This window comes from Ictidomys tridecemlineatus, chromosome 8 (genome assembly GCF_052094955.1).
Source record: "Ictidomys tridecemlineatus isolate mIctTri1 chromosome 8, mIctTri1.hap1, whole genome shotgun sequence".
NCBI classification, from domain to species: Eukaryota; Metazoa; Chordata; class Mammalia; order Rodentia; family Sciuridae; genus Ictidomys; species Ictidomys tridecemlineatus.
In genome coordinates, this window is record NC_135484.1 from 114,435,534 (window position 1) to 114,454,726 (window position 19,193).

General features: G+C 41.8%; 1 protein-coding gene and 1 pseudogene across 1 annotated transcript; one reads left to right on the forward strand and one right to left on the reverse strand.

The window, feature by feature from the left end:
- Nucleotides 1-426: 426 nt before the first annotated feature.
- On the forward strand, nt 427-14,881 carry Pxt1 (peroxisomal testis enriched protein 1). Its single transcript, XM_013366594.3, is given in 5 exon segments — nt 427-477; nt 479-520; nt 522-600; nt 6,281-6,411; nt 13,703-14,881. Coding segments are annotated over 5 exon segments (408 nt in total). The 3' UTR covers nt 13,808-14,881.
- A 1,554-nt stretch (nt 14,882-16,435) lies between these two features.
- LOC144365780 (Golgi apparatus membrane protein TVP23 homolog B pseudogene) lies at nt 16,436-18,951 on the reverse strand (annotated as a pseudogene).
- Between the last annotated feature and the right edge of the window lie 242 nt (nt 18,952-19,193).

Sequence of the window (19,193 nt, forward strand, 5' to 3'; positions counted from 1 at the left end):
ATAGAATGTGGCTACTGAAAAGAAAAACTAATGGGAGATGAGAATGGGGGCGCGTGTGACGGGAAGGTAAAGAAGATCTAAAGAAGCTTAAGAAAGATGTTTAATTAAATTGAAAAAGACCTAGAGATCACCCTATTTCACTTCTCACTCAAACCCCCAAATACTTATTTGTGGAATTAAAGCAGTTTGTGCTGTTAAAGCATCGCTGTTCATATAACATACCAAATATTTAAAGGGAAATTGGAGACATTCTCTGAAAATGTTTTTCTTTTCTTTAAATATATTTTTGTAGTTGTAGATGGACATAATATCTTTATTTTATTTATTTATTTTATGTGGTGCTAAGGATCAAACCCAGTGCCTCACACGTGCCAGGCATTGAACTACAGCCCCAACCCCAAATATATTTTTCAACAGAGAAAAAACATGAAGAAGAAAAGTCACGAGGGCTTTGTTTATGAACCTAAAGAAATTCTGAAACCCCGCTCTCAAAGTAACAAATTGTTACAAATCACTGTGGGGAAAAATATAGTTATCCCAGGGCATACATGACTCAACTTGTCAGCTCTCCGGACGGTTCAGCCATGTCAAGGAACCCAGGTAAGATATTAGTATTAAATTATTATAATATTCCCTCTTAATATATTTTTTCTTGGTATTGAGGACATAAAATTGGGCATTAAGTATATTTTTTGAAAATTAACTGTAAGAAGACAGTGGCAAATCTGTTCATCCAAGGTCTTAGGTGGCAAAAATCTAAAACTGACTTATTTCATGGTACCAAGTTTCTTTCTTTTCCCTGAATCATTGATGTGACAATTAATTAAGATGATCCCAAATAATCAAAGTCGAGGGCTGAGGATGTGGCTCAAGTGGTAGCGCACTCGCTTGGTATGCGTGGGGCCCGGGTTCGATCCTCAGCACCACATACAAACAAAGATGTTGTGTCTGCCGAAAACTAAAAGAAAAAATATTAAAATTCTCTCTCTCTCTTTAAAAAAAAAAAGTAGATCAAAGTTATCTTTTAACAAAAACTTGTCTTTAAATTTGACCTGACAATATTTGTATTGTCAAGGTAGGGATCATTCATATTAGGTTCCGTCTGGATTTTACCAATATAAGGAAAGATAAATTGGCAATTTTGTTTTGCGGAAACATGTGATTCCTAAATGTCTGGGAATGCTGGCAAACTAAAGCCTTCTGTGTTTGTTTGTTTGGTACTGGGGATGGTACCTGGGGGCACTTTAGCACTGAGCTATATCCCCAGGCCTTTGTATTTTTTATTTTGAGACTGGGGCTTGCTAAATTGCCAAGACTGGCTCAAACTCTTGCTTCAGCCTCCTGAATAACTGGCATGACGGGCATGCACCACCGGGACCAGCTAAAGCCTTGTTTTGAGCATTAAGGGAGAGTGTTGGAATTAGATGTATTGGGTCTTATGCTTTTAGGTGAAAAAATATGCTAGATACCTGTAAGGATTTACTAACATTAATTTCAGTTGAAAACAGATTACATGCCGCTGAGAGACTGAAATTGGAAAATTTTTTTTTTCTGTTCCACGTTTATTATAAGTAATGTGTAGTCCTGGGATTAAACCCTGGGCCTTGCACATGCTAATTTGTACTGTACCACTGAAACCATTCTCCCAGCCCAGAAAAAGTGGAATTTCAAAGCATTTTAGTAGTTGTTTGCCGCCACACCAAAAGTGGTACCTATTTTCTAGAACCAACTGGGCCCCGCTTGGTAGTGCCACCTGTAATCTCAGCGGCATGGGAGGCTGAGACAGGAGCATTGGGAGTTCAAAGCCAGCCTCAGTGAAAGCAAGGTGCTAAGCAACTCAGTGAGACCCTGTCTCTAAATAAAATACAAATTAGGGCTGGGGATGTGGCCCAGTGGTCAATCCTAGTACCCAAACAAAAACCTCCTTCACTAAAATTTTAAATTTTATCTCTGTGACAGTTATTTCTCAGAATGTGATATTTTTGTCACCTAATGAATACCTTCTAGAATTTATACTTTTTAAAAATTTTTTTTAGATGTTGATGAACCTTTATTTTATTAATTTATATTTATATGCAATGTTGAGAATCGAACCCAGCCTCACACATGCTAGGCAAGCGCTCTACCACCGAGCCCCAGCCCCAGTCCCTGTACTTCTTCTTCTTTTTATTTATTTTTAAAAAAATTTCTTTAGTTGTAAATGGACACATATCTTTATTTATGATGCTGGGGATCAAGCCCAGTGCCTCACGCATATGGGAGGCAAGCGCTCTTAACACTGAGCTACAGCCCCAGCTTTTGCTTTTTTAAAAAAAATCAAGATGTAATTCATAAACCACAAAGTTCACCGTTTTGAGACACAATAGTGGCTTCTCTACGCTCAGAAGTTAAGCAATCGTCCCCACTCTTCTAACCCTTTCCAATACGTTTTCCCACTCGCTACTCCGCAGAATCCTCAGTACTGAAGGCTGTCTTCCATCTCCGAAGGCATCTCGCCCCTTGGCCTTGCCACATTTACCTAAAATGCTTTCTTACGTTCGTGTTTATTTGCCTGCTGAGAATTCCGCATACTTTCTGCATTCACTGTATAGGTGAACCCCCCCCCCCCCCGTGCCTGGTATTTGGGCGCGGCGGCCCACTAGTGAGCACCCCACGCCCGCCAAACAATGAAAAGCAAGGGGTCCTGCAAGGAAGAGTCGCCCCACTTCCTTCCCACACTTTTCCTGGCCCAGGAAACACAGTTTGTCTTCATAACCGTTAGTTTATGATGCCGCTTAAGAAACCGGCCTACGATGACCGAGACCAGTGGTGCGTGCAGAGGTGCCTTTAGAAGACTCCAAAGGCCGAGGAGCACAAGGCTGCATAACTGGGCGGGCGGGGCGGGCGGCGCATGCGCCCCGGGCGGCTAAGGAGATCGTCTTCGGAGGCTGCGCCCGTGTGCAGTTCCTATTGGCTACAGCCAGCCCACGGGACATCTCCCGCCCAACTCTCCCGCCCAGCGCGCGCTTTTCCCGCCACCGAACTGCTTGGATTGGAAGTTTGGGTGGCGCAGGGCGGACCTCGTCTGGTGGTGGAGGTGGATCAGAGGTCCCAGCAGTGAACCTTAAAAAAAAAAAAAAAATCCTTAAATACTGCTCAGAGAAAAACTCTTACTGGGAAAGCCGATGACTTGAGGAGGTCCCCTTGTCTTCTTGGTGGCTTTTGTCGGAACTGTGACACAGACTGAAATGGAAATCCATTCATTGACTGGCAAGGGGCTTGGTGAAGCCAAGATTTATTTGTTACTTTGTGGGGAATCTACTCATATAAACGTAACTAGAAAAAAAGGCATGGTTTTTGTATGGGGGAATTTAAAGCCGCTTTTTCTTGAAAGAGTTGCGGGACGGGTAGGTTGTGGGAAATCCAGAGTGACCGTCCCGATACAGCATGTAAGCTAATTTAGAAACTCTTGGAGGGAACAAAGATGAGTAAAAGCAAAAGGAGGGCCCGCCCACCATCGCTGGGGGAAGAGGGGAGGCAGTGATTGTCTTGACAAAGGGCAAAAACACCATAATTAAAACTTCGCGTGGTGGCAAGCACCTGGGATCCCAGTGACTTGGGAGGCAGAGGCAGGAAGATCACAAATTTGAGGCCGATCTCTGCAATTTAGCGAGGTTCTGTGTCAAAATTAGAAACAGAGGCTGGAAATTTACCTCACTGGTACAGCGCCTTTGGGTTCAACTCCCAAAACCACGCCAAAAAAAAAAAAAAAAAAAGGAATTACTGAAAGGAAAGAGCAAAATACATAAATGTCTTATGTATAGTTTAAATGAGATATATAGATATAGAGTTCAGTTGTTCAACTTCTTTTGAGGGTGCTTGGATATTTACTTTTACCTTTTTTTTTTTTTTTTGGTTTGCTTTTAGGTGTACCTCCAAGGTACACTTTTTTGTTGTTCATTTAGAAAACACTGCCAGGTACAGTGACCCATGCCTTAACCCCCAGCATTTTGGGAGGCTGAGGCAGGAGGATCTCAGTTTAAGGCCAGGGGCAGCAACTTAGACCCCTAGCCAAAACCTATCTCAAAATTTAAATATAAAAAGGGCTGGGGAGTAGTTAAGTGGTAGAATGTCCCTGGGTTCAATCTTCAGTTCCAAAAAGAAAATACTAGGACCTACTATATTTCAGTCACTAGCTAGCTACTGGGGCACTAATGGTTAAGAAAAACAGCAATAACTCCTTTCTTCATGGAGCATGATCTAGTTAAGGGGTCAGATGGTAGCCAATTACACATATAAATGTTAAATATGACATCATAAGTGCGAAGAGGTCCAGCTTCCTTCCACGGAAGTTGAACCAGTGAATGCTCACACCAGCAAATGTGAGTGTATCTCAGGCTTCTGATAAGATTATATACCAAAAGCTTAAAATATACGCATGTGCATTATTCTTGCTGTTTCATAACCTTAAATGAAAGAGCTGACTTCAAAACTAACTAAAAGGTAGGGCTATCTTTAGGTAAACTTAGTAACCAGTAGTTGAGGGATGGGTAGGTGAAGGGAGGTCCACAGTTATCATTCAACCCTAATTTAATCAATAATTATTTGTTGAGTACCTTCTGTGTATAGGGCTGTATAGAGCTGGGTCATCAAGCTGTGAAATAGATCCATGTCCTACAGAGTTTTGCCATTTAGTCACTTAGATATGCACAAAATATGAGTAATCATGTTGGTTCCAGAATGCAAATATACCTTACTTTTAGCACTCACTCCTCCGTTGTGCTATGTCCTTCCTCTCTGCCCCTTTGTCTGCCTAACTCCCCTGGTCACTGAGCTACCTAAAGCTTGTGGGTTTCCTCATTTCTCTAGTGTCCCTTTGAAACTTATCCAACTTGTATTTCATTTTCCTAATGTAGACGTTAGATTTTGTATTTCCCAGGTGACAGTTCATCTATTAAATAATTGTAAATTAAAATATGCTTTTGATTGGCTCAGGCAGGCCAATTGTTTTGAAATAGGAGCAATTTGTTTGGAAGAGTCTCTCCATTGGGTTCCCCTTTCTTCCCTTTGGGCATCTTCTCATTTCTCAGCCCTCAAAGATGTCCTCACTTTTTCTAAGGAGATTGTCAAGTAGTCTTTGCAAGTGTCAACTGATCATTAGGGTGTTATTTCAAAATGGCCTGAGGTGAGAATCTCATTAATATGCAAGTGCTTCAAGGTACTTTTGAAAATAACAATAGAAAACAGAAATAATTGGGAGTAGGGTTGCAATTTTGATCAAAAGTTCATATATTTCACCTGCTATATAAGCTACCTGTTAGGGATTTTGGCTGAAGCGAATTTATGCATTAAGACCCTGCCCTCCCTGCCTGCAACCCCTGCCTAGCTGGGATCCAACCGCATCTATCTTTTCTTCTCCAGGCTATTGAATCATTTATGACTATTAGACATCCGTTATCCTTCAAGATTCAACAGATGATCATCTTCTTGGGACATTTCTCTGACTCTGTGCCAATCTTGTTGTTATTATAACATCTTAAGTAGTAGTGTTTGTTTCTCTCCCACTGGACTCTTAGAGTCAAACCTGCAAAATCACAATCATGTTTTATTGAAATAAACAGGTCCAACATAAAATTGGCTTTATCTACAAAGTCATACGTATATCTACTTCAGTCCACATTCATTCCCTTTTTTTTTCTTGGGAGTCGTATCATCCCTAACCTGTGGGTTGTGAGCAACTAGAGGACAGAAACTTTGTCCTTGCCTAGCACATGTGAGGCACTGGGTTCGATGCGCAGCACCATATAAAAATAAATAAAGGGGCTAGGTTGTGGCTCAGTGGCAGAGCGCTTGCCTTGCACACGTGAGGCATGGAGTTCGATCCTCAGCACCACATAAAAATAAATAAACAAAGTAAAGATATTGTGCCCATGTATAACTAAAAAATTTAAAAAATAAATAAAGTTATAAAAATTTAATTTCACCTAATTTTACTACTGTAAGATTTAAAATTATGTATGTAGGGCTGGAAGTGTAGCTCAGTAATACTAATAGAGTGCTTGGTGAACCCAGGTCTTGGGTTCAATTGCAAGCACTGCAAAAAAAAAAAAAAAAAAAAAAAGCTTGAATTATATTTCTGTTGGATAGGGCCAATCTATCCCGTTGCAAGGCTTTGCTTTTGATAATTATAATGGTTGGATTTCATCATTCTCGTTGTCTGAGACAGTTTTTAGTAACTAGTAGTAAATGATTTTACAGAGAAAGTGGAATTATCTCTTTTGAACTCTTTCTGTCAATGCAGGTCATCCTCCACTTTCTCAGCCCAAGGAGAATAACCTTGTCCAGAATCATCACCAGGAGGAAATGATCCAGAACTTGGTCATGCAGCTGAGATACATTGCAGATAGCATGGATTATAGGGAGGCTCAAGAGGTAAGACTTCGGTTTCCCCAGTAAGATCCTGCCAGGTAGGAAAAGCAATACCACTGGCTGCCCCGGGCTGAGATCCCAGGAATAATCGGTACTTAGATTCATAATATCTGGATCACCAAACATTAGACCTGTACATGGTGAGCCTGAGTCAAAGTCAGCATTTGATCTCACAGTTGCTACTCCAGTGATGGCTGGTGGCCACTGGACGGGCAGCATCAGCATCCCTTGGCAACTGGTTAGATGTGCAAAATGTCAGGCTCCTGCCCACGTCACCACAGATCAGAATCTACCTTTTACACATTCCTGCGGCAGGGGGGGATTTGTTTGCACAATAAAATTTCAGAAACTGCTCCACACCATTCAAGTAGCATGCATATTAGAATACCTGTGGAATTTGGGGAATTACAAATGCTTGGGCTCAACCCTTAGAAATTCTGACTTAATTGAGGGTGAGGCCTGAGCATCCAGTATTTTAAAAGCTAGCCAGGTGAGTTTAATGCACAGGTGGGGGGTGGTGGGGGTGGGGGTGGGGGTGGGGGGGGTGGACCTGTGCTTTAGTGTAAGGTTATCCTGCTTGAACCAGCCCTAGGTTTGATGTGAGCCCTCCGCCACCGATATCTTAGTTTCTTCTGATTATGATAAGATCAGAAGAGGACATGGGAAATGATTACTTTTCAGAATCTTGGGGATGATGAAACTCACACCTCGTTTAGTCTTGTCTCCCCAACAACCTGCAGTTGGCAGCAGATATCCATTACACGGGGCTCCATGACAGTAGAGGTGCCTGCCCCTCAGAGCCTGTCGTCTTGCCCTTACATTCACCTGTGCTGTGGTAATTTCTTGTTAATCACTCTAGCTGCCGCTGCAGTGTCTTCAGGGAGTGCTGTACTCTGGTCCAAAAGTGGACAGTACACAGCCTTTTCCTCAGACACCCCCTGAGACAAAACATGAAGGGGAGGCCCCAACAATAATGCTATAGAAGCAAGAAGGAAACGAACAAACACAATCAAATGAAATATTTGATAAACTCATTTCATGCAAACAAAAGTCACTCAGAACATCCTATGCCAGGCTCAATTCTAGGCATTGGTAGCTAGTGCAGCGCGCAGGACAGAGCTGAATCCAAGCTCACAGCACTGAAAATGCAGAGGTGAGGCCGTGAAGCAGATGAACAAGGGACAGGCCAGCCAGACTGGGATGTGGGCTCAAAGCAGGAGGAGGGGAGAGGGAAGGATGGAGAATGGCTTTGGATGGGCCACTAGGAGGGCCTCCCTGGGGAGGTGATGGGTGAGCAGAGATTGGAGGTGAGGGAGCGAGCCACAGACACACTTGTGGAAAAGTGTTCCAGGCAGAGGAAGAGTGAGGGCAAAGCCCCTGTGGGGAGAGCGAGCTGAGGGGTGGGAGTTGGCCTCAGTTTCAGAGGTGGAGATCAGCTGCTCGGGTTTTACACTAAGTGTGAAGGAAAGTTCTGGAGAGGGAGAGCACATTTAGAGTGGAGTCGGGTTGCCATGCTGAGAGCAGGCTGTTTATAGGGCCAGAGGGGTTCCAGAGGAACCTCCAAAGACAGTAGTGTGTGGCAGTGGAGGTGGTGAGGGATGATCAGACTCATCGTCAGATTAAAATGGAGAAGAGCCCGCAGGATCAGCTGATGTATTGGATATGGAAGTGAGAGAGAAAGAGTCATGGATGACTTCAGTGTTTTGGGCCTGGGTGTCTGAATGGATGGTGATACAGTTTACTGGACGGGGAGAACTGGGAAGGACAGATTAGGGAAAATAGAAGAGCTCTGATGAGACATGTAAGCCTGAAATTTCTATTACACAATAGCTGGGTGTGGTGACGCATACCTGTAATCCCAGACACTTGGGAGGCTGAGGCAGGAGGATCTCAAAGTTGAGGCCAGCTTCAGCCACTTAGTGAAACCCTATCCTAAAAAATAAAATAAAATAAAATAAAATAAAAGGGGGTAGGAATGTAGCTCAGTAAAAAAGTGTTCCTGGGCTCATTCCCCAATATTAGGAAAAAAACTAATTACTATTAGAAATATAAATTGAGAAGCTGTGAAATTGTGTAGGAGTTATAAGAACCAGGGATATTGAGACTTGAGATTAGAATTTGGATTATAGGTGCTATCTTCTATGTGGGCTTTTTAGCCTCTTTCAAGTCCTATCTCCTAGACAAGCTCCAGTTGGAAGAAAAACTGAATCTATGTAATAATAATGCTTATCGAGGGCTTGCTATTTGCCAGGGTCTGTGTTAAGTGTTTACCTGCCTTATTTTTTGAACTCTTTCAACTAGCAATGGCATTGGTACTATAATTATTTCTGCTTTTCAATTAAGGAAGCTGATGCTTAGAGAAGTTACACAGAGGGTGAGTTGCTGATTTAGGACTCAAAGCCACGTTGACTTGCTCCCAAACCCATACACACTCTACCATACAGGCTGCTGCTTGGTGACCACTGACTCTCAAGAGCCACCTCTCACCATCTGATCTGATATCAGGACCCAAGAGAATGAGTCCCAGAGAGAGGTGGGAATACTCTCTGCCTCTGTACATTTTCTGCTAAGGACCCCTTTCAGAAGTCCTCACCTGAAAGCCACACCCTTCAGCTTCAGTGGACAACCTTATCAGAATACCAGGGCAGATTAACATGTATACAAGAGATATTTACATATGGACTCACCACGGTGAATATCCAACTATGGTGTAAAGGGTTAAATGTGCTGCTTTTAGAGCGGAAATACTGGATCCAAACCTGGCTCATACTTACTGTGTGACCTTGGGCAAGTTACTTAACTTTCCTGGTTCTCATCTGTAACATGGTGATTATAATGGCACTTACCTTATAGAGTTGTTGTGAAAGTTTAAATGAGATAAATTTATGTAACTCTCTTAGAGACCGACACACAGAAAATGATCATTAAAAGTTATCTATCTAGGGCTGGGGTTGTAGCTCAGTGGTAGAGCACTTGCCTCTTATGTGTGGGGTACAGGGTTCGATCCTCAGCACCATATAAAAATAAGTAAATAAAATAAAGACATTGTACACATCTACAACTAAAAATATATTTTTTAAAAAAGTTAGCTATCTAAAGTTAGTGGTATATGCCTGTAATCCCAGACTCAGGAGGCTGAGGCAGGAGGATCAAAAGTCTGAGGCCAGCCTCAGCAATTTAGCAAGGCCCTAAGCAACTTAGGGAGACCCTGTCTCAAAATAACGAATAAAAAGGGCAGGAGATATGACTCAGTGGTTAAGAACCCCTGCATCCAATTCCTGGTACACACACACACACACACACACACACACACACACACACACACGTTATCTATCTAAATAAGAATAATTTTTGTTTGCTTTTGCCCTTTCTGTATTTGAGGCTGAATACTTCTGTACTTTTGTATCTTTTATTAGGCCTATTCCCGGTGTTTACCATCTCCCTCTCTGTCCTTTGCTACAGTTTCTACAGGAGAGTTTTCTTAATGACTGTACTTTATGAACTTCAGCTCAACTTGTGTACTTCATGTTTGGCTAACTCTGAGGACTCGTTGTTCTTTCTGTTTTTGTTTTCCGAGGAAAGAAATACAGTGGCATAAGTCACAACCATCCTCTTCCTGTTTGCCTCTGCCCAGTCCAGAGGTTACTGCTCCATGTAACCAGTTCCCATTTTCCCCTCTCCTTTCCCTTTTAAGTTGCATTTTCTTAGGAGTCTTCAGCTTAGCCCCTTCAGCTCACTAAAGTGACACTGACACCCTGCCACTTCTCTTTCTTTAATTAACAACTTTATTGAGAAAAATTCACCTACCACCCAATTCACTCATTCAAAGTGTAAAATTAACTGATTTTTAGTATGTTCATCAGTGCCATCGATTTTAGAAAATTTTCATCACCCTAAATGGAAATCCAAGCCCAAGTAGTCAGTTATTTCCCTCAGTGTTCCTGCTGGTCCTTCCAACCTAGTTTCTGTCTTTATGGTTTTACTTGTGTTGGACATTTCATATAGACGAATAACGCAAAGTGGAGCTTTTTGCCTTAGACTTCTTTCTTGTGTTATTCTGTTTTCTTTTGAGGTTCATCTATGTTGTAGCATGAATCAATGTGTCTACTGGTTACTGCTGGATAGTATTCCATTGTTTATATTTTACAAAACACATTTTGTTTATCTGTTTACTAGTTGATGGACATTTGGGTTGTTTCTTTTTGGCTATTATGAATAATGATGCTATCAAATTTGTAAAAAAAAAAAAAAGCTTTGGGTAGATGTGGTTATTTTGGGGGGTACAAACCTAGAATTGGAAGTGCTGGCTCATATGTCCACTGTTTTACTTTTGGGGAACTTTCAGATTTTTTTCTAAAGTGGCTTCACCTGGCTAGAGGTGTAACTCGTGGTAGAGTGTTTTCCTAGTGTGTAAAGGACCTGGGCTCACCATTTTATTTTGTGGCCCACCTGTAGTTTATGAGATCCTAGTTTTTCCTCACCCTTTAAAACATGTGTTATTAACTGTCTATTATGTCATTGTGGATTTTTAAATTGATGCTGGGAACTGAACCCAGGGTTGCTTTACTACTGAGCTGCATCCCTAGTCTTTTTTTTTTTTTTTTTTTTTGGTGCCAGAGATTGAACTCAGGGACACTCAACCACTGAGCCACATCCCCAGGCCTGTTTTGTATTTTATTAGAGGTATAGTTTCACTGAGTTGCTTAGCATGTTGCTAAGTTATTGAGGCTGGCTCTAAACTCAGATTCTCCTGCCTCAGCCTCCCAAGTCGCTGGGATTATAGGCCTATGCCACTGTGCCCGGCTCCTTTCATTTTCTGATGGTGTTTTTTTGAAGTATAGTTTTTAATGAAATTCACTTTTTCTGTTTTTTCTTTAGGTTCGGGTGTTTTTCATATGATTGCTAAGAAACAATGACCTAGTCGAAGGCATGAAGATTTACACTTTTCTTCTGAGAGCTTTGTAATTTTAGTTAAATTTAGGTCTTTGATCCACTTGGAGTTCATTTTTATAAACAGTTTGAGTTAGAAGTTCATCTTCAATTTTTTTTTTGCACGTAGGTTTTCAGCTGTCCTGGCTCCATTTGTTGAAAGACCAGTTTTACCCTATTGATTGTCCTTGTTGAAAATCAATTGACTGCAAATGTGCTGCGGTATTTCTGGACTCTCAATCCTATTCCATTCTCTCCTATCCTTACATCTCCTAAAGCTGTTCTTGCATCTGGCTTTGACCTGGACCTTTAAAGTCACCTTGTCCTCCACTACAAAATTGCATTTTAGGATACCTTTAAGTCACAGCAGGTATTCTAAATGTAGTCATTTAAAACATTTCTCCTCAGACTGGTTTTAAAATGCTAAAGCCTCTGCTGCTTCAAAGCTTAGGTCAGACAACTTTAATAGAATTTCAAATCTGGCCCAGTTCCTTTCTTTCACAGACGTCATCATTTATTTACCTTTTGTGCTGTATATAATCAAGTGGTCACATTGATTCTCTGACTGCCTTCCTGCTGTTGATGTATTTAAAGAAACTCTTGTTCATTCTCCTGAAACTATCCAGCAAGGAACTCGCCAGATTTCATCATTGTCTGCTAAATTGATTGTCCTTGACCTTCCACGGTTCTTGCTTTCTGGGTCTTTCCAGTTAAATTAGTGCTACGTGTTTTCAGAAGTAATCTGTATTTCTCAAAATTGCCTCTATTTGACTGTTTAGTTATATGGGATTTTTGTTCAGATACCTTGCTTGGTTGGTTTCTGTTGTTAGTCTTATGTTTTTAAATCTGGGTCATGTAATTTCCCTAGATATAAGGTGTGTTAAAATTACATACTTTAAACTTCTCATTGCTTTTAGGATCTGCAATTTTATGCCACAGGACTCTCTTCTGGGTTCTGGAAACTGTCTTCTTTCCTGCCAGGGCCCAGGAATGGTGGCAGCTCTGCTGTCCCCAGCCCAGTCTCTTTATTTAACCCTTCTCTAATTAGCCTAATTCAGGTGTTATTTTATTTTCTCTGGAACCTTGAGTGATACAGTAATGCATAGGAAATTTCTTAGTTTTTTAGAAAGAGGAAGAGAAACTAACATTTCTTCCAGGTACTCTTGGAGACACTTTTACATGTTTTACTGAATTCTCTCAGTAGCCTTACAAATTGCCATCATAAGTATTTCAGGAGAAGTGGTTGAGTTTCAAAGAGATTGTGAATCATCTAAGGTCATTTAGCTTCTAAGTGGCAAAATTGGGATTTAAATATATGAGCATCTGACTTGGTGTTCTGTATTTTTTTTTCTCATCTGTCATTCTGAAAGGAAATGCATTTAGTTTTCCTAACTGATGTTAACATAAAAAAACCCTTTAATGATTTATAATTCTTATAGGCTAGTCTAAATTCCTTATCTTACTGCTAATGGTCTATTGTTCGTTGATTTATTATTCAGCTAATATTTGCTGAGCACGTGCTATGTGCCCGGCTGTTTTAAATGTGGAAGTGAGGCAGAGATAGAGCTCCCTGACCTCAGGGAGTTTGTAAGTGAGACGAACAATAAGGGATGTAGTTTATCAGTTAGTGATACATGCTTAAGAGAAAAATAATTCTAGCAGAGGGAAGAGTGAAGGTTTGCAGTTGTAAGCTTGGGCATTGGGGGAAGACTTTGCAGAGGCATGAAAGGGGGACACAAGCAGGGAGCCGTGGAGACTGTGGACAGCAAAGACTCTGAGCCAGAGTGTGCCTGGCCTTGCAAGGAGGCCAGTGTGGCTGAGGTTGAGTGGAGAAGAAGGTAGTAAAACGTGGTCAGATAGGTGGACAGTGGGCCCAAGGCCAGGATTATGAAGTCATCCTGACTTTCCTTCTGAGTGAGGTGGAGCCATCTGAGATCACTGAGCAGAGGAGCCCAGGTGAGCCACCCAGGGAGGCTGTGCTGCTGAGAAGAGACTGCAGCACTGCAGTGGGGGCAGGGCAGGGGCAGCGTGCCTGATGCTCAGCCTCCTTTTCTATGTTCCCACATAAACAGGGACCTCTGCCTATTGCTCAACGAAGCTGGTAAACTCCCTGCCACCTCCAGCTTGGCTCGGATTCATCTAACCTCTTCCCCAGCCCACGTCCTGCTCATTCTCCCAGCCCCCCAGTAAAAAGGATGAAGCAGACAACAAAGGCCTGGTGACCCACCCTCAGCTCCCTCGGTTCAGAAATTGCTTGCTTGCCACATGGATCGAATGACTAGTTCGTAGTATGCTAACTGTCTAAATTTGGATTATTTCTATTGCTTTTTTTAAAAAATTCCTCCCTCTCCCTTTTTTAAAACAGGATCTTCAACAGGAAGTCAGAGATGCACTGGTTCATTTTACTTTATCTGTCTTCAGAAGAATTCAGGTTTTGCTGCGCTCTTTCCGGAACAACCGTTTGTTGTAAAAGGAATGTAAACGTCAAGTTGTGTTTTCCCTCTACCTTCTGAGAACTGTGAATCCTGGAGACAGATGGGAAGAAGACCCTCCTCCCCCTCCTTCTCTTTTTACTCATCACTCTTGGTCTGTGTGGGTTTTTGGAGAACTGCAAACCCACTGGGCTTTTGTCCAAGCAACCAGCTGTGCCATGTCTGCAACTGCATCGTGGTAAAGCCTGAGGAGGAATCAGGAGCCCAGAAGATGCCAACCCTGTGGATGGTCCCCATGCTCCCTGCATGGAAACCTTGATCATTTCCTTCCGTGAATGAAATAGAACCTTGTCCTCAGAACAGAGGTCGCAGAGACGGGCACTCCCTCCTGGGCTTCTCCCTGGGTAGCATGCCCTTCTTGACCTTTGGCCCCACTCTTGTTCCCTAAGTCCAGATCTGCAGTGCCAGCTTCTCAGCATATTGCCCAGCGCCCCCTCCATCCTGGCTCCTCCACTCTGGGAAGTCTGAAGGACTCAAATCCAACCCAGACCTTCATTCCCATTTCCGTGCCTGGAACCCCCCCACTCCTGTCGCCACTGCTGCTGGGTGTTTCCAGTGTGGCTTCTACCACACTGAGGTTCTTTTCTCACACTCCTCCCTCCCTCCCTCCTCCTCTGTGACCCCTTCTTCCTTGACCCCTCTCCACCACCTCTTGACGCTGCCTGCAGGTGGTACTCACTGTCCCCCAGCCTCCTTCGGGTTTGCCTGCTTACTTACAGTGTCAGTCCTGGGCCAGCAGTCCCAGGGTCAAGACGGGAGTTATGAATTCATCACCAGGCAGTAACCTGGGCCTGCTGTCCCCTGCTGAGTGGTTTCTCTGTGACTGGTGGACAGGCCCTCTGCCAGCTCATTCTCTTGGGCCTTTCCCCTTCCCTGTTCCCCTCTTGCCTTCTTATCTGCCTCATCTACCCCTGTTTATAGAATTACAAGTATTCACAGAGTTTGTTATAAATTTGAAGTTTTACAGATGTATCTTGAGTTCTTTATAGGAAAAATGTTATTTAAAAAATAACTTTAAAATGAAATAAATATTGTTATTTTATCGGCCATGAGACACTTGTGCATGTTTCCTGATGAAGGAGGGAGTCTCCTCATTCCTGCTCCTGGTGCCTCATAGTTGTGCCCACCTTGATTATTTCTAGCATGGCGTTGTCCTTCCAAAGGGAAATGTCCCAGGTTTTAGTCTGTCTCAGGCCATGCTCCTTTATTTCCACCAGCCAAGTTGTGGCTGCCTGACATGGAAGAGACCCTGCAACTTCCTTTTCATTTTTTTTTCTTTTGAATAGTTATCTATTCATGTGGTTAGAAAAATCAAAACAATGTAAAAGGTTATGGTGAAATCTCTTGCATTTATTTTCTACCCTGAATTCCAAATACGTTTGTTATGTATCCCATGAGAGTTTCTTTGTCCAAATTGTAAATAAATGTTTTAGTCATCTCCCAGGATCTAAGAGGAATTGGTTCCAGGAACCCCCCATGGATACCAGAATCCATGGATGCTTATCTCCCATAAAACGGTGTAGTATTTACATATAATTGACATACATTTCCCTATATACTTTAAATCATCCTCAGGTTGCTTACAATACCTCATACAATGTAAATTCTATGTAAATGGCTGTTATACTATATTGTTTAGGGAATAATGACAAGAAAAAAAGTTCAGTACAGAAGTAACTTTTTTCCCAAGAATTTTTGATTCCAAGTTAGTTGGAACTGAGGATGTTAGATATGGAAGGCCAACACACACACGCACACACACACACACACAAAGTGGCACGTAAGACACATCAATCTGTACCTAGAATTTCTGTTTAATGTGGTGGTCAGACACTTTCCTAGGTGTTTTGCAAATGTTAACTCATTTACTCTGCACAATAACCTTATGAGATAGGTATCATTATTAGTTCTCTTACTGTTAAGGAAGCAGAGGCAGCATTTAGTAGAGAGGCAGTAAAGAGTTTAACTAACTTGCTCAAGGACCCAGAGCCAGTAAGTGATGGGGCTGGGATCCCAAGCTAGGCAGGCTGTCCTGAGTCCAGTTATGTTTGTTTGTTTGTTTGTTTTGTAGACAATAGAGTTTTATACAAATGTGAAATTGTGCACCTTCCAAGCTATCAGTCCAACAAAGACATTTATTCAACTAAACACCTTTAAAAATAAATTTTAACAGTGTATAAATATATTCACAACATAATCTGATTAAAAGACTCCAATGAAGTTTATAGAAACTACAACAGAATTTATGGTTGCCTACAACATTTTGTAGATTGATTTAGTTTACAGTTACATATATTACCTTGTTTTAAGAAATAACATTAAGCCAGGCAATGTGGTGCATGCCTATAATCCCAGCGGTGTGGGAGGCTGAGGCAGGAGGATCAAAAGTTCATGTCCAGCCTCAGCAACTTAGCGAGGCACTAAGCAACTCAGTGAGACCCCGTCTCTAAATAAAAAAACATAGTAAGAAAAAGGACTGGGGATGTGGCTCAGTGGTTAAGTGCCCTAGGTTCAATCCCCTGTACCCCCCTGCCCCCGTAAAAAATAACACAAATGTATGATTTACAATATCCCCATTATAGCAAGAAAAAATTCACAAAATAAAATGCCTTTTAGTCATTTATTATGCCAAGTATTTAATGATTATTATTATGACATACAGATAACACTCATTTAGTAATAAAAGATAAGATCTTATTAGCCTAAAGACCATTGAAGAGTTTCCAAGAAGTTCCAAAGTAAAATCTGGCTATCCTTTCCATGTGATGAATAGAGTAGCAGCAATCCCTGGGTATCTCTCAAACAGAAACTCTAAAGTTTATGTTTAATTGGGCCTTAAGTAAATGACTTGTTACAGTATAAAAATAAACACAACATTTTAGAAACTAGTCAATATGACTGGCCTGAATTTGGTTTTTACTTGTGCATGTCTAAAGTAAGCAATTTCAACATACAGTATATATGAAAAATTAACAGTTTTCCTAAGTTTTCTAACTCATACACAAACTCTTACAATGGAATTCACTCTTACAATGGAATCAAAACCTGTTCACTCTTACAATGGAATCAAAACCTATTTCTGAACATAACCTACAGAAATAGCATGTAAACATCCTCCCAGGTTCTATGGGTCAAAATGCAAAGATCTCTGAAACATATATAAATGAATATATAAATTCGGAATATAATGAGACATTATTATATGCATATATACACACTGTAAGTAGATATGTACACCATAAAATAAATTCTGACAACGTTCCTAGGACCCAAATTTCCTAACCCTGTTAGAGAAAGTAAATAAAAAACTTAGTAGGAAAACTTTTCTTTTTCTTTCTTGCTGGGGATTAAACCCAGGGGCACTTTATCACTGAGCTACATCCCCCGACATTTTTATTTTTATGTATTTATTTTATTTTGAAACAGGGCACTTTGCTGAGTCTGGCCTCAAACTTGTGATTCTTCTCTGTCACTTTCCCAGGTCATGGGATTTCAGGCACGCGCCACCTTGCACAGCTTTTTTCTTTTATTGAACAAAGTTTTTTTTTTTTTTTTAAATATATATATTAGTTGTAGATGGATACAACATTTTTATTTATTTATTTGTATGTGGGGCTGAGGATCGAACCCAGTGCACCCAGTGGTAGAGGCAGGCACTCTACCACTGAGCTATAGCCCTAGCCCCTTGAACAAAGTTTTTAAGTGAAAAAAATAAATCCGATATTGCTCTTTGCAATGGACTGATTCCAAACAGTTCAAAAGTAAGTAAGAATCTCTTTGGTTGTTCCCCAATGTCACAGAATGCATAAGCTTGCTCTCTATTTAAAAAATCTGATCATCTCCAATGACACTTTTCAAGTACAACGTAGCTACGCTGGTTAAGTTCTTCCTGCCGCCCCTTTTGTAACCATAGAGGTTGGCACTTTGTAGCACCACACCCACCATAACCACAGCCAACCACTGAAGAGAGCACTAAGGGCAAATATCAACCACAGCGCTGGACCGGCAATCAGTTCCAAACAAGAGACTCTTGATTCAGCCTCTGAGACAGTTTTATTCTCCAGAGGAGTTGCCTTCCTGGACTCACATACTCAATGACTCTTTCCATCCTCATCCATGTGATTCCACCACGGGAGGCCAACCATGTCTAGCTGTGACATTCTTCACTGCCCCAAATTCACATAGCAGCAACAAGATAATTCTCATCAGACAGGCAATGAAGCCGCTGCTGAGCAATTCACAGAGAACATAGGCTATAATGGCACCCATAGAACAAATGGAAATGGATAGAACAAATGGAAAAATGATGCCAGTGGATGCCTGATTTTGGATTTTCTTGGTCTATTGTCTCTTTTTCTGCCTCAAACAATGAAACATCTTCAGTGTCATTGTTGCTGTCCCTGTGCCAGCTGCAGTCCCAGGGGGCCTATGTCAGTGCAGCAGCTGCCAGGTCTGGTCTCCTGAGTCCCAGTTCTTAATTGCCATGCTCTGCTGTCTCTTGGAGGGTTTGCTCTGTCCTCAGAGAGCTTCATCAGATGCTGGACAGTATTCTGTTAGACGGATGTACCATAGCTATTCTGTTGACCCCTATGGACACTGGAGCTATTTCTAATCATCTACAACTATAAACCCTGATGAGATAAGTAACCATGTGTGTCTTGGATACATGCAGATGCAGTTGTTGCTGGCATTGCTGAGCCAAGGGCAAATGCATTTATAACTGCAGGATCCTGCCACACTGCCCACCACCAGGGTTGCACCACTGCACGCCCTATGGAAATACCTTCCCTTCACTCTCTCCAGCAGATTATATTATTCAATTTTTGAATTTTTATTATATTAAGGGATATTTCCAGTGCTAGGAATGGAACGCAGGGCCTCCCATATGCTAGGCAAGCACTCTACCACTGAGCTACCTCCCCAACTCTAATTTGCCCATTTTTTTTTTTAAACCAGTACTGGGGATTGAACCCAGGGGTGTTCTACCATTGAGCTACATCCTCAGTCCCTCCTCCTCTTTTTTGAAACAGAGTCTAGGTAAATTGCTGAGGCTGGCCTCAAACTTGAGATATTCCTGCCTGGAATCAATGGGATTTTCGGTGCAGGGGGGGGGGGGCGCCATGCCCTCGGCTCAAACTGCACTTCTTTAACAATGAGCCTGAGCATCTTTTTCTATGTGCAGGGGCCATCTGGCCTTTGGTTTTACTTGGGCCGTCTGTTCTTGTCCTTGGCTTGTTTCTCCAATGGGTCGTTGGCCTTGAGTTTATGATATATCAATGTTCCGCCTTCTTTATTACAGCATCTGTGCTCTCAGATTTTCTACGAGGGTTATTAAGGCTTTTCCCTCCGTTTCTTTGGCTCAGT